This window comes from Peromyscus californicus, unplaced genomic scaffold (genome assembly GCF_007827085.1).
Source record: "Peromyscus californicus insignis strain IS unplaced genomic scaffold, ASM782708v3 Scaffold_20__1_contigs__length_68692818, whole genome shotgun sequence".
NCBI lineage: Eukaryota > Metazoa > Chordata > Mammalia > Rodentia > Cricetidae > Peromyscus > Peromyscus californicus.
Genome location: NW_026294503.1, coordinates 60,304,359 through 60,316,601, shown reverse-complemented (window position 1 = coordinate 60,316,601; position 12,243 = coordinate 60,304,359). Strand labels below are relative to the sequence as shown.

At 40.3% G+C, this 12,243-nt stretch overlaps 1 protein-coding gene across 2 annotated transcripts in view; it reads left to right on the top strand.

Annotated features, from left to right (window-relative positions):
• Positions 1-12,243, top strand: part of Dbx2 (developing brain homeobox 2) — a 33,676-nt gene that overhangs the window by 4,593 nt on the left and 16,840 nt on the right. The window contains exon 2 of one of the 2 annotated variants that reach the window (XM_052748761.1): positions 10,464-10,559. The exons of the other annotated variant lie outside the window; for it this stretch is intronic. Within the exon in view, the coding sequence (XP_052604721.1) occupies positions 10,464-10,559 (96 nt within the window). The remainder of the gene's footprint in view (positions 1-10,463; positions 10,560-12,243) is intronic. 2 annotated transcript variants of the gene reach the window in all.

Sequence of the window (12,243 nt, the reverse complement as noted above, 5' to 3'; positions counted from 1 at the left end):
CATCTGGGGTTGCTTTTTACTGTCAACATTTAACATATTTTCTGACTATTTCACCCATCTGTCATCCAGAAAATCATTGGCCTACTAATTCTTGACTCTGTCGAACTTACTTGTATTTGTGTCATGCATTCAGAATGGCATTTTATTCTCCCTTCATTGAGACACACCAACACCGTGACTGTAAAACTATTTTAGGCATTTGGCAAAGCATGGTTCAGAAGACTTTATTGATAAACTGTACTCTAGCTTTGTTTTTGGCAAATTGAAACCTTGGACCCTGGAATGTTAATGATGCTGAGCAGAACCAGGGCAACAACGGGACTGATGACCCCATTGAAGCAGTCCCTTGCTCTGGCCATTGCCTCTGCCATCTTCTGCTGGGAATAGCAGAACTATATTCTTAGTATTCCTGCATATTTTATAACCTGATTAGCATGTCTTTGTAGTTAACATATACATGCATGACTTACACAGCCCATGAAAAATTCTGAGCAAATTTTGTTGCATAGTCTCCAAGTTAATCAACACCTTTAGGTTCAAGAAGCAGTCCTTATCATGAGTAGTACTAACAGGTCCTTTACTTTAACGGTGATGGAAACAAACCACACTATTTACAAACTAGCATCTGACTTGGAAACGGTCCGTGTACATTTGAGTTGCCTCCAACCTCAGCACCTACGCACCTCCCATCAGTGAACATGCACGACTTTACTCCGACAAGTGAATCTTAATGGATGCTTGTATTGATAGCCATTACTATTTCCTAATGCAGCAGGAATAAATGCAGCAGACAGGCTTTAGTTCTACTTTCCATGTAGTTCCTACTTCAGTGATTTCAGGGGTTAAGAGGTACCATGGCTTGAATGCCCAGAACTTTATGAATATTACATAGATTTTAAACAGTATTCAGAAGGTTCGTGGCTCTGCCAGATAAGGAGGCCACATGGGCTAGGCAATTTGCAATGGTCAAAGGTAACTTTTGTCTTTCCCTCAGGGCTGGGTTTTACCAGGGCCCTGCATGTGCTGGGCAAGCGCTGTATCCCTGCCTTCAGTATCTATTTGTGTCTTCCTCCTCCTGTGCTGCCCCCTTTGGCTTCTCGTGCTCACCAGAAAAAGTCTCTGTTTACTACAAGTTGTTTGTACTTAGCCAAGTAAAAATGTCGGTAAAGGACTACTGTCTGTGCCTAATTTCTGTTTAGTAATTGTGTTCTAAATTTCTTTCTGATTTTTTGGTTGTAAAAGCCTGTACACAAGGGAAATTTTTCTTAAAATGTTTAAATAAATATGCCCCTCTTTTAAAGAGAGTATTATTTTATTCTGCTATCCACCTTTTGACTACTGTCTTAGTTACGATTTCTATCGCTGTGAAGAGACACCATGACCATGGCAACTCTTATAAATAAAACATTTCATTGAGGGGCCTTGCTTACATTATCATCATGGCAGAGAGCTTGACGGCATGCAGGCAGACTTGGTGCTGGAGGAATAGCTGAGAGTTCTAGATCTTGTAGGCAACAGGAAGTCAGCTGAGACACTGGGTGGTATCCTGAGCATAGGAAACCTCAAAGCTCACCCCCACAGTGATACACTTCCTCCAACAAGGCCATACCACCTTCAACAAAGCCACACCTCCTAATAGTGCCACTCCCTGTGAGATCATGGGGGCCAACTACATTCAGACCACCATAGCTACCAAATTTGCATTGTTGACATTGCCTGTAACTTCAGAATCCATCTTACTTTTGATTTTTGAAACTGGATCTCACAGCATAGCCCATTCTGGCTTGGCACCTTTTCTATTTTATCTAGAACTTTTCTGTTTTGTCCCGACATCTATCTTTGAACTCCTGCTCCTCCTGCCTCAGCCTCCTAAGTGCGGAGGTTATAGTCATTCACCATCACGCCTGGGATAATAGGGAACTCTTCTTCATCTTCATCCCCACGCCATCTTTTAAAAAATCTGATTCACTACTCTTCAGAGTTTTCTCTGACTCACACTTCCCCACACCCATTTCTACACACAATGAGATACACAAATTTTAAGTCGGTGTGAATAGGTTTTCATTCAAATGCACCTGGCATTTGCCAGGAGTAAAAAGGGAAATGGTAAACTGAAACAATATGATTCTTATCTAAGAATGCTTGTTAGAGCCTTCATTTAAAACTTCGTTAGATCATTCTTCTGTTTTATGCACTCTGAGTAAGAAATTGGATTTCTGCCTTAGCATGGAACATGCTTGCTGGACTCTTGTATATTTTATTTCAATGTACTTTATTTTACTTCCACTCATGTTTCCATGTTTAATGAAATCTCCACCTTTCATTCCTTGTAGCCTCCAGTCAGTACTTAACTTGGCAATGCTGAGTGATTCATCACTTTATATAAAGTTACCATAACTCATTTCCTTTTTAATAGTATTATTCATTTTGTTAACCGGCTATTAGTTATGGATAGATCAGGGGCATATTTTTGTGAGTTATGTGAACAGTAAACTTTAGGCCCTAAAATTCTCTCTGAAGTCAAAGATCAAAAAGCTGCTATAAGTCTTTAGACCCTTGTTTCAGAACTACAGCGTCTAGGAGAAGGAAAGGAAAAAAGGAAGAAAGAAAAGAAGCCAAGAAGCTTGAGCCTTTTTGTGTATATTGCTAAATATTTAATAACTTTCTTTCAATAAATATCCCTGAGAGGGCAGGACTTTGGTTTTCTGTTTCGTGAGCAAGTATCTTGGCATCCTTAATGTTGTTAATTCTAAGTGACCATTGGAAGTAGAATGTGTGATATGTTTTTACAAATCCTACTGAAGTTTCCAAATTTCTTGTTTGTTTGTTTTTTTAACACTTTAAGTCTTGAATACTTTTTAAATTAAAATATGCAGTGGCATAAGTTCCTTTTTGACAAAGCTTTTGTACCTCAGTAAGAGAAGAAAGCCATTACTTCGGGCAGGTTCCTAATAGACCTAGGCACATCCAACAACTCTGTAGGTACACTGAGTCTGAAATCCACAAAACCCTCCAATCCTTGAAAGGAGGGGCATGATTGCACTCTGTGTTTATGTATTTTCTATAGGTGCTTTGCATTATAAATAGAAACTCAATGGTTGTTGTAGATACTGCATGACTCACAAAGCCTAGAATGTTTACTTTCAGGTCCATGAAAGTTTGCCAGTCCTTCATCCAAAGCATAAATGGCAAGTTCAGGATATTTTAGTGTATTGTATACATTATCTGAGCCCTAAGCAACAACCCATGATTTTAAGGTCTAGATTTAAGTGCTTTGTGTTAACTAATTGTGTAGTCCAGAGTGGTTCAAGATGCCTCATTTCAAAATGAGAGCAGAGGTTAGCATCAGCATTTAATGTTCAAGCATGTGCCTCAAAAGTTCTCTGGTAAGAGACAGGAAAAGATGTGAGAGGTGTTTCCTCTAGTTTATTATGGGTAAAATACTATAAGAATCCACGTTGGCATTTTGTAGATTAGAAACAAGCAAACAAACAAGTTTGTTCATTTTCCTTCCTTCTGTGGGCTGACTGAGCTCAGTTGAGAGTTTCTCACTGGGAATGTCCTGAGGTTGTAGTTGGATGTCCAAGCTCCATGCCCTCATGTCCAAGGTGCCGCCCACATGGCTGGCAGTTGATATTGGCTGGTGACTGGGTGCTCAGCTGGAGCTTTTCATCCATCTTTGGATTCTTTAATGTCTTGACCTTTTTATTGTATGGTTTCTGGGCTCTAAATGGAGAGAGTTCTGAAAATAAAGCCCACATGGTTTGGGAGCTCTGGACATTCTGGAGCCGCTAACTAAACACGGCAGGTCTTTGAAGTTCTAAGATGCTGACTTACCAACAGCATGATTGAGAAGGTCGCCAAGACCACCTGATGTTCCGGATGAACAAATTGACTCCACTTCTTAGTAGTAGGGAGCCTATCACACCACTGTAGCCGTTTAAAACCCACCAAGAGGGGCAGGATGATTCCTGTTGGAGCCAGCTTCTGCAGTAGACCTGCGTAGGATTCCATCATGAGTGATAAATAGCGGGAGCTCAGGGAGACTTCACAGAAGTGACGTTCTGGGAGCTGTGGATGCCGTTGCTTAATAGTATTCCCCTCTAGTGTATACTTGGTAGTATAAAAAACAAGATGTTCCCTCAAATTCAGCTCACTTTCTTAGAGCTGCGTAATGGACCATGGTGACACAGCAGAGTGACCCTGGACTCCTATGAGGGTCACCAAGACCTAGTGTGCTACCTTGAGGAGAAGCCAGGCAAATCCACTTGTTGATTTGGATCAAGATGTTGGTGGAAGTATCTAAATATATTCTTATTAGTACCTGTTGCCACAGTGTGGTGTCACCGACAGGACATTTGGACACGTGCAATGCCCAGCCCCCTCTGTCCAGTGAGATTTTCAAATGTAGCTTTCTTCCTGTTACCAAGCTAGTCTGGAAAACACAAATTCATCCCTTTTGACTCGAGCTAGAATGAAAATACTTGCTTTGGGATCAAGGCTTTCGTCTCAGCAGGTACATCTAACTGTTCTTAGCTATATTTTGTACTATTTGCGCCTTTGACCTTGTCCCAGCAGCTAGACTGGTGTCCTTAACCTGCTCTACCCATTCCTTTGTACATGTGACCTTTCCTAACTAGAATGCCTTTTTTTGCTTTTTGTTAATCTGAGTGCTTTTCAATGGGAGGTCCAAAGATGTTTTTCATGCTTCAAGACCCCCTTAGCCAGGCCTTCCTAATTAACTAGATAACTAACTATATATGTATATTTGCATATATATGTATACATAGTACTCAATGAGTACTATATTATATATTATATTATATATTGTATTATATATTATATTTTATATATATTATTCATTTGTATATTTCAGAATGCAGGGATTACAGGTGTGTAACACAATCTAGCTACTTGCTTAAATATTGCAGTGGAAGTCTGGGCTATACAGCTTCTTTTCCTATGTTGTCTTAGTATTGCCCTCCACTTACACGTGAACTGGACAGGGGAAAGGCTAACATCAATTGAGCACTACTATCTACTAGGTGTTGTTTTATGTTTTTTTTCAGTGACGTCATCCTGGCTAGACATTATAATGACTTGTGGAGTTTTTGAACCAATACCATACAAGGGGCCTCTTACAAACCAAGTCTGACTTAACCCAGTTATGGGGCCCAGGCATCAGTATTTGTGTAAAGTCGTATCCCAGATGATTCTAATGCATATTCATAGCTGAGGGCCATTGGTTAGGGAAATAGTATGAAATTCTTAACTTTTATCTTCTTGGGGAATGCATCAGGTTTGATAGAACAAGAGTAATTGGAGTACTGGAAAAGTTTTACCTCCAATCTGTAAGTTCATAAAAAAAAAATCAAGTTTTTCAAGGGATAGGAATTTTCCCTTTTTGTCGTTATAGTCCTAGCTGACAGTGCAGGGCTTAGCACTTGATAGAATGCCGCTCATCTTGGGCATGCATTTAAAGGACAGGATTAAGCAAGTAGAATTTATTTCACGGGGAATATCTTCTCATTAGCCAGCCTCACACACTGTTATTTTCTGTCTGTGAAAGACTTGAGGAAAAACCCAAACTGCTCACTTCTGTTGTTTCCAGAGGACCAGAAAGGTAAGGGATGGACTTTCTTACTTCCCCGCTGACCGACGGCGAAGTTTGCCACCGGATCACACGAATGGATTGCTTCAAATTGGCTGTGTGACAGCACACAGGAGGCCTTGTTAAAGAATGGGTAGGTCCTTAGGCCTGACAGCCCCAGACAGAGGTTTGCCATCCTTTAAAGCTTTGCCTTTGGGTCCACTCTAGTCTAGACAGTCTCTTCAACTGTGTGCTATTTTCAAGTCGCAGTTTTGATTTCTTTTTATTCCAAGTGCCTGAGAACCTGGCACTTGAAGGCTGTCATAAAAACGTTGGAAATTTAATTCTCCATCATGTTTTTTCTACACGTTTTTGTTTGGTTGATTTTACGTTTTGGCTTAGTAAGTGAGTTTTCCCCCCTTCTTCTCAAATGTACTGTGCAATCCACATCGATTGTGATGGTTCCTGAGATTTATTTGGAAATCTCACTGGCGACTTTTTGTACTCTTTCTCTGAGACATGGTCTTAAGTCAGTCAGTACACATCTTGCAGGAACTGCTTCCACACTGTTTAGATGGGCATTGTTATTCTCTGTCAGTAAAGAAGAACGAAAATAGCAAAAAGCCATTAGAATGGAATGTTCTAGACAATAAAAGTTTGAAGGTTATTTTTCTGTAGTGGGGCTAATAGCTATCTTAGACTGGGGGATACTTAATGACAAATCCATGTGCTTAGTAGTGTTTTCTTTTAAAAGGATATTTCATCATTAAATCAGCTGTAAGTGCTTAACTGAACATTGTTAAGTAATTGATCACTGTGGTGAATTTGTTTCTTCAAATGAGCAGAATATCTGATAAAAGAGTGTGGAGGAGAAGAGGGCAGGGAAATTTCAGTCAAGATGTAAAATAAATGAATACATTTAATTAATAAAAAAAAGAGTGTGAGTTTTGTGTGTGAATGTTTAAACTTTGGCTGTTTGGATGCAGGTGGGTTCCAGTTTAGGTTCAAAAAGTTTAATTTATTTTGTTACTAACGGAAGTTCCCCATAGAAACAGGAAGTTAGGTGTGTTGGTGTGCTATGGACTCAGAAGCATCCTACTTATAAAGCACAGTAAAGCTGGACCACCTGACCTCAGGCCATTGGCTTTTTTCTCCATCTTCTAGACTCCAGCTCTTAGCTAGTAACTGGTCAGGTCTCTACCCTCCTGTCTAACAATCAGTTGTTATGTGAAAATCAAGATGATTTATAATCAAGATGACTTATCTTGCTCATTTTTAACATTTTTGAAAGAATCCGGTCACATTCCAGATGCCTGTCCCTTTGAAGTCCAGTGTCAATGAGTGGAGAGAGAATGTGCTAAATTCATGACCAGTCCAGGGCCAGCCTACGCCAAGTACTCTACAAACACCATCACTTCAGCGACCAGCCAGGGAGCCTGCTGTGACAAATGGTGAAATAACAGCATCCAGCCTCCAGTGATTGAATCTGAAATGTTTATCGAGGATTAAATTGCCCTTTTCCTGCCTTTTTTTCCCCCAGAGCATCTTCAAAGCAGTTGCTAAGGGCTTAAAGGTTTTCACACATCTGTCAGCCTCACACTTGTTCTCATCAGCCTCAGTTTGCCTTTTCCTCGAGGCGTTGAAAAAAAAAACTATGCTGTTTACAAATATTAAAAGTGTGACATATATTTTGAGCTCTTTGTGCTATTTTAAATGTGGGTTGCCTATGAACGTTCAGCACGTTCGCCGTCGCAGACTCAGATGGATTGGTACTTGACTTCTGTCAGATGTGAAAAGAGGAGCACTTAATTGGAATTTCACAGCAATTTCCACATAAACCAGCTTAAATAAGGTGTATTTATGTATAGCAATCAAGAGCTGACTAATCTCCTGCTAAGTCTGTGTGTCCAAGAGATGATTTGAATGGTGAGAACATTCTGCACAATAGAACTGCTAGTCCAGCCATGTCACAACGTGAATGCCAATTTCTATTGCCCCAATTAGAATTGTTACTGTAGACTTTGATTATATTCCTGTAATTACAGATTTGGGTGTCATTTTGTTTACAAAATTCAAATGGAGCAATGCATGGCAGTATAGCAGACTGTTCAGTTAAAACCATTTCTGGTTTAACATCTGATCACATGCTTTCAAACCACATGAGTTTAATTGGTGTCCTGTCTCATGTAAACTAATGCTTTTTAACCATTATTTTTCCATTGTTAGGGCTATATTGTAAGACCGGAATTTTTTTTTTTTTAGAATTGGAAAATGTACACTTTATTTATACCTTGCACTGTTTTGCTCTATGTTCTATACTTGAAAAAAACTCAAATGGACATACACAGTTTTGATGCTTCTAGATAACATGGTAAATGTTTAACTTTATGTATGTAATTGCAATATTGCTGAATCTTTTTTTCCTACCTAGTAAAAACAAAGAAGAGCCTAAAATCATGTAAAGAATGCTCATTTTGGAGAGGTAGTGAGTTAAAAATGTTTGAAAACATTTTTATACCTAGGAATACATTACCATTTTCAAGGTGTTTCATATATGCATAGCAGTAATGGAAATATTACTTAAAGATGCCATACTCTTCGTTAACTTTATTTTTTTGAGAATTTCGTATATGGCTACTGTATTTACATCATTTTCAGCCCATACTCTCTGCCTTCAGCAACTCCCAAATCCTCTGATTACCTCTCAACTTCATGACTTCTTTCATTATTATTGTGATACCTCCCCCCGCCCATATGTGGAGTCCCTTCAGTGCTGCTTATACGTTGTGTGTCTTTAAGGTTGACCACTTGGGTCTGGACAACATCAGGCAGCTTGTCCCTAGAGAAGACCTCTTCTTCCTCTCTTAGTGGCTGCCAGTTGCCTGTAGCTCTTCATTTAGGAGTGGGGCCTTGTGAGATTTTCTCCATCCATGTTGGAATGTCAGTTGGTGTCATTATGCAGATCTTGTTCAGGTGGCCACATTAAGATTCCATGGACTACTCTTATAATACAAAATGTAAATAAAACTCATATAAAATTATTTATCATTTCTGTGATGGTTTATGGTCAACACTAAGAACAATTCATAATAGTAATAAAGCTATTTTTAATTAATTTTAGAAAATCAAAATCATTTGTCATTTCATGTCTTTGCTTAGTTTCAAATTTTAAGAACACTTAACTTTTTTTAGAAATTTATTTAAAATGTAAAAACATTAATATTGACATCTCAACATTGTGTGATAGGAGGGATAGGTACTGGTTTCTAACTAGTTTACAATTTTGAGGCCCTCAGGCTTCTACAAATACCATAAATATTTTTTTCTTGGGCAATCTATTTGTCTTATCATACCCTTTAAAGAAATCAGTACAAATAAATACATGCTTTTTTGGTTGATAAAAGTGAACGTCTGAAAATACTGTGTTCTTTAAAAAGGAGTGTAGGCATATCCAATCTAAGTAAGATTCCCTGGTGTGATCCAGAAAAGGAAAGATGTTGCCATCTGAACACAAGAGAAAAAAAAAAACAAAACCTTTATTTTCATTTGAAATTTAGATTTCAAGGTCATCAGTCTCAAGAGATACCATATTTGAGGGTGTTCTTGGGGAGCAGAATAAAGTTAATGTTTTATCTCCATTTCCTTAGAAGACCTGGGAAGTTTCCTGTTCTTTATTTTAAAGCTCATTTATTCAGTTCTTGAAAATCTGACTGTTTATAATATATCAGGTAATGCTGCTTTGTATGTCAGGGTAAAAGCAGGTGCCTACCTTCAGGAAATGGTGACCCCCGTATTTATACTGTACTAAATGCATTTTATTAAAGGACATGGTATGTAGAAGACATTTAACCAGTCTTAGCACTTAGTTCTCAATAACAATACCTATTAGAGTCTATGATAGTCTTCATAGCTGTTTTTCTATGGAGTTCAAATTTTTTTCTTGAATATTAGATTCAAATGATTATTATGTCTGTGATGGTGTAGTCAAAATGTCAGAACAATATATGATCATATTAAAAAACCCTCATGACTGTTTAGACACCCAATTAGACCTCCTCCTCACATGTGCAGGGTCCCATGAACATGTCTTAACAGCTTTATGAATCATATGCTTGAATAAACTAAACAGGACAGAATTAGGGGATGACTCACTACATTGTAAACATGCTTTCAGGTAACTAGATTTACCTTGAGAGGCAATGTAATTGTTCTTACATACTTTAAAACAAGTGACCGGAATCAGAAACAGTACTTTTACTAAGGAACTGTTCAGTAAATTAGTTCTTACTGTCTTGGGAATCCAGTTAACTACATCTTTCATATAACATGAAAATGAACACTGATGTGATATAATCTCTTCAAAAACCAGGCATTTAAATTGTTTCTTGGTAAGTAGAACGTTTAGAACCATGCCATTTAATGTTGTAATCCTTAGCCACAAGAGCCTCTTTAAATTTAAATTAATTTTGTCTGAAGATTTAGTACCTGCTCATGCTAGCCGTATTTGAGCTTGGCAATTCCGTTTGGCCAGAAGCTGCCATGTTGGCCAGGGCGGATGCCGATGAGTCCACCATTGCAGATGCCCCTTGCATATTATCACTCTAGTGTGCCTTGTATAAAAGAACAGTCGCTATTCATTATTTGTAATTACAACCACACGGCCTTGAGTCTTTCCACAACATCCTCCAAATCCTGAGGAAAGTACTTGGCAAGACCTTTGACATTTCCAAATGACTTTAATTTCAGCACAAGTTAGAACCGAGGTAAGGTTCAGCCATGGAGTGCTTTTACTCAGGGCCTTGGGGGAAAGCTGGAGGTTTGGAGACTGTGTAAGAGGAACGGTTAATCAATGAGATCCATGCTCTCTCTGCAGTGCCTTCCAAACCCTTCCTCCTGAGCGCTCTGCCCTTCTACTCGGCGTGCTGCGGTGGGTCCTGCAGGCGCCCCGCCTCCCCCACAGCTTTTCCAAGTAAGTTTTAATGCTCCATCAGCAATGCCTCAGTTATTCTGTAAACCGAAGCAGCAGGGTTTAATGTGCTCCGGGAAGCTAATTGGCAGTGCAGCGGCAAGGAGCTAATTCCTCACTTAAAATCACAGCGACCCTATTCAGGAGGTTTCCAGAGATTATCAAACCCCGGCACAGTGGACAATTGTGAGAGGGTTTTCGGCCACACTAAGCCCGGAGCTGACAGGCCAAGGCAAGGGCTTGTTTTCCATTTGATATAAAAGATCTCAGAGGGACCAGTTTGGCTCTTTCTTTTAAAGAAGCGGGGAAAGTGGGTAAAGAGAGTGGCTGTGTGGCGTTCCCATTCGGCTTCAGAAGACTCAGAAAGTTACAGGTCTAGAAAACACTTAGAAACTGGAGGTTATAAGGGGGCGGGGGGGTAAATTCTTGCCTCTGTCTTCCTGAGGAAAACAGACCGGGGTTGTAGGGAATGTTTTCAGGGAACTGGTCTCTAGACGTTCTAAAAGCAAAAATGCACTAGTGTCTGGCAAAGAAGAGGAGGAACCGAACAGAGCAGCAGCGTGGTGCCCGCACTCTCTCGGGCATACAGGTGTCCTGGGATGTCAGCCGAATCCACAGGATGAGCTTTAGAGTGAGGCGGGCCGTGGAGGGAGGAGAAGGCACTCCCACAGGTACACACCCACGCCAGGGGAGAGTGGATGGAGCGAGGGCGAGGAGTCCCGAGCCACAGCCGCATGGCCGTTTTCAACCCCCACCGCCCCGTACGTGTTCCTGCGTTTTTATGGATGTTTCAGGAGAGCAGTTGCCCCACAAAAAAATGACTCCCAACAAGCGAGGCAGCAAATGCTGCTGTTTAATGAGCTGCAGGCCTCTGAGCTTCTCTTTAGGGGGCTGATACTTTCCCACAGAGCGCTTTACACGGCTGGGACGTGGCTACAATGGGTGACAGACCCGTGACCAATCCTCACTTTTGCTGGACTCATCCACACGCGACCTCACCACGATTTTTCACTCTGCCGATGAACTTTAGGGACCATTGCACAGTGAGAGGGCTTGGGCAAGGGTCATTTGTCCTTTTGTGTGGTCATAAAGCCAGGCTCTGTGTGTCAGTCTTTTCTCCTGCTTCACATTCCAAGTGAATTTCTGGACACCATTTAAAGCTCTTGACTGAAAATAAAGCAATGAATGAAACTGACTTTTATAGACTCATTCTAGCTCATCTTCCCATATAGCCCTGTCCACCTGAAAGGGGATTTAGTGCCCGAGCTGACTGTATATAGGGACTTGCTGAATACACAGGGCCCATTATCAACTGTGGGGATTGTTTATTAACCAGGACTGATACACGGCTATTTTAGCAGTGACCTATTAATTGTCGATTTAACTGGAATGTATTGAATTTGAATAGTGGGATAGAAACCATGACTAAACCTTTTACTCGCTCCTTCAAGGTGGTCCCCTACAAGGGCGATTGAAAACTTGTGCAAATTAAGGAACCATTTATCACCAGATATTGGAGTGGCAGGCAAAGATGTCTGGAGGAGACACAAACCCAGATGTTAAGAACCTCATCTCAGAGGCACCTCTGTCTATTAACGGGGTCTCACACTTTGTTTCACTTACTCCGTCTTGGTATCTTTTCCTTCAGAAGGTTGCTAATGCCACAGTTCAGGTGTGTGGAAAGAGG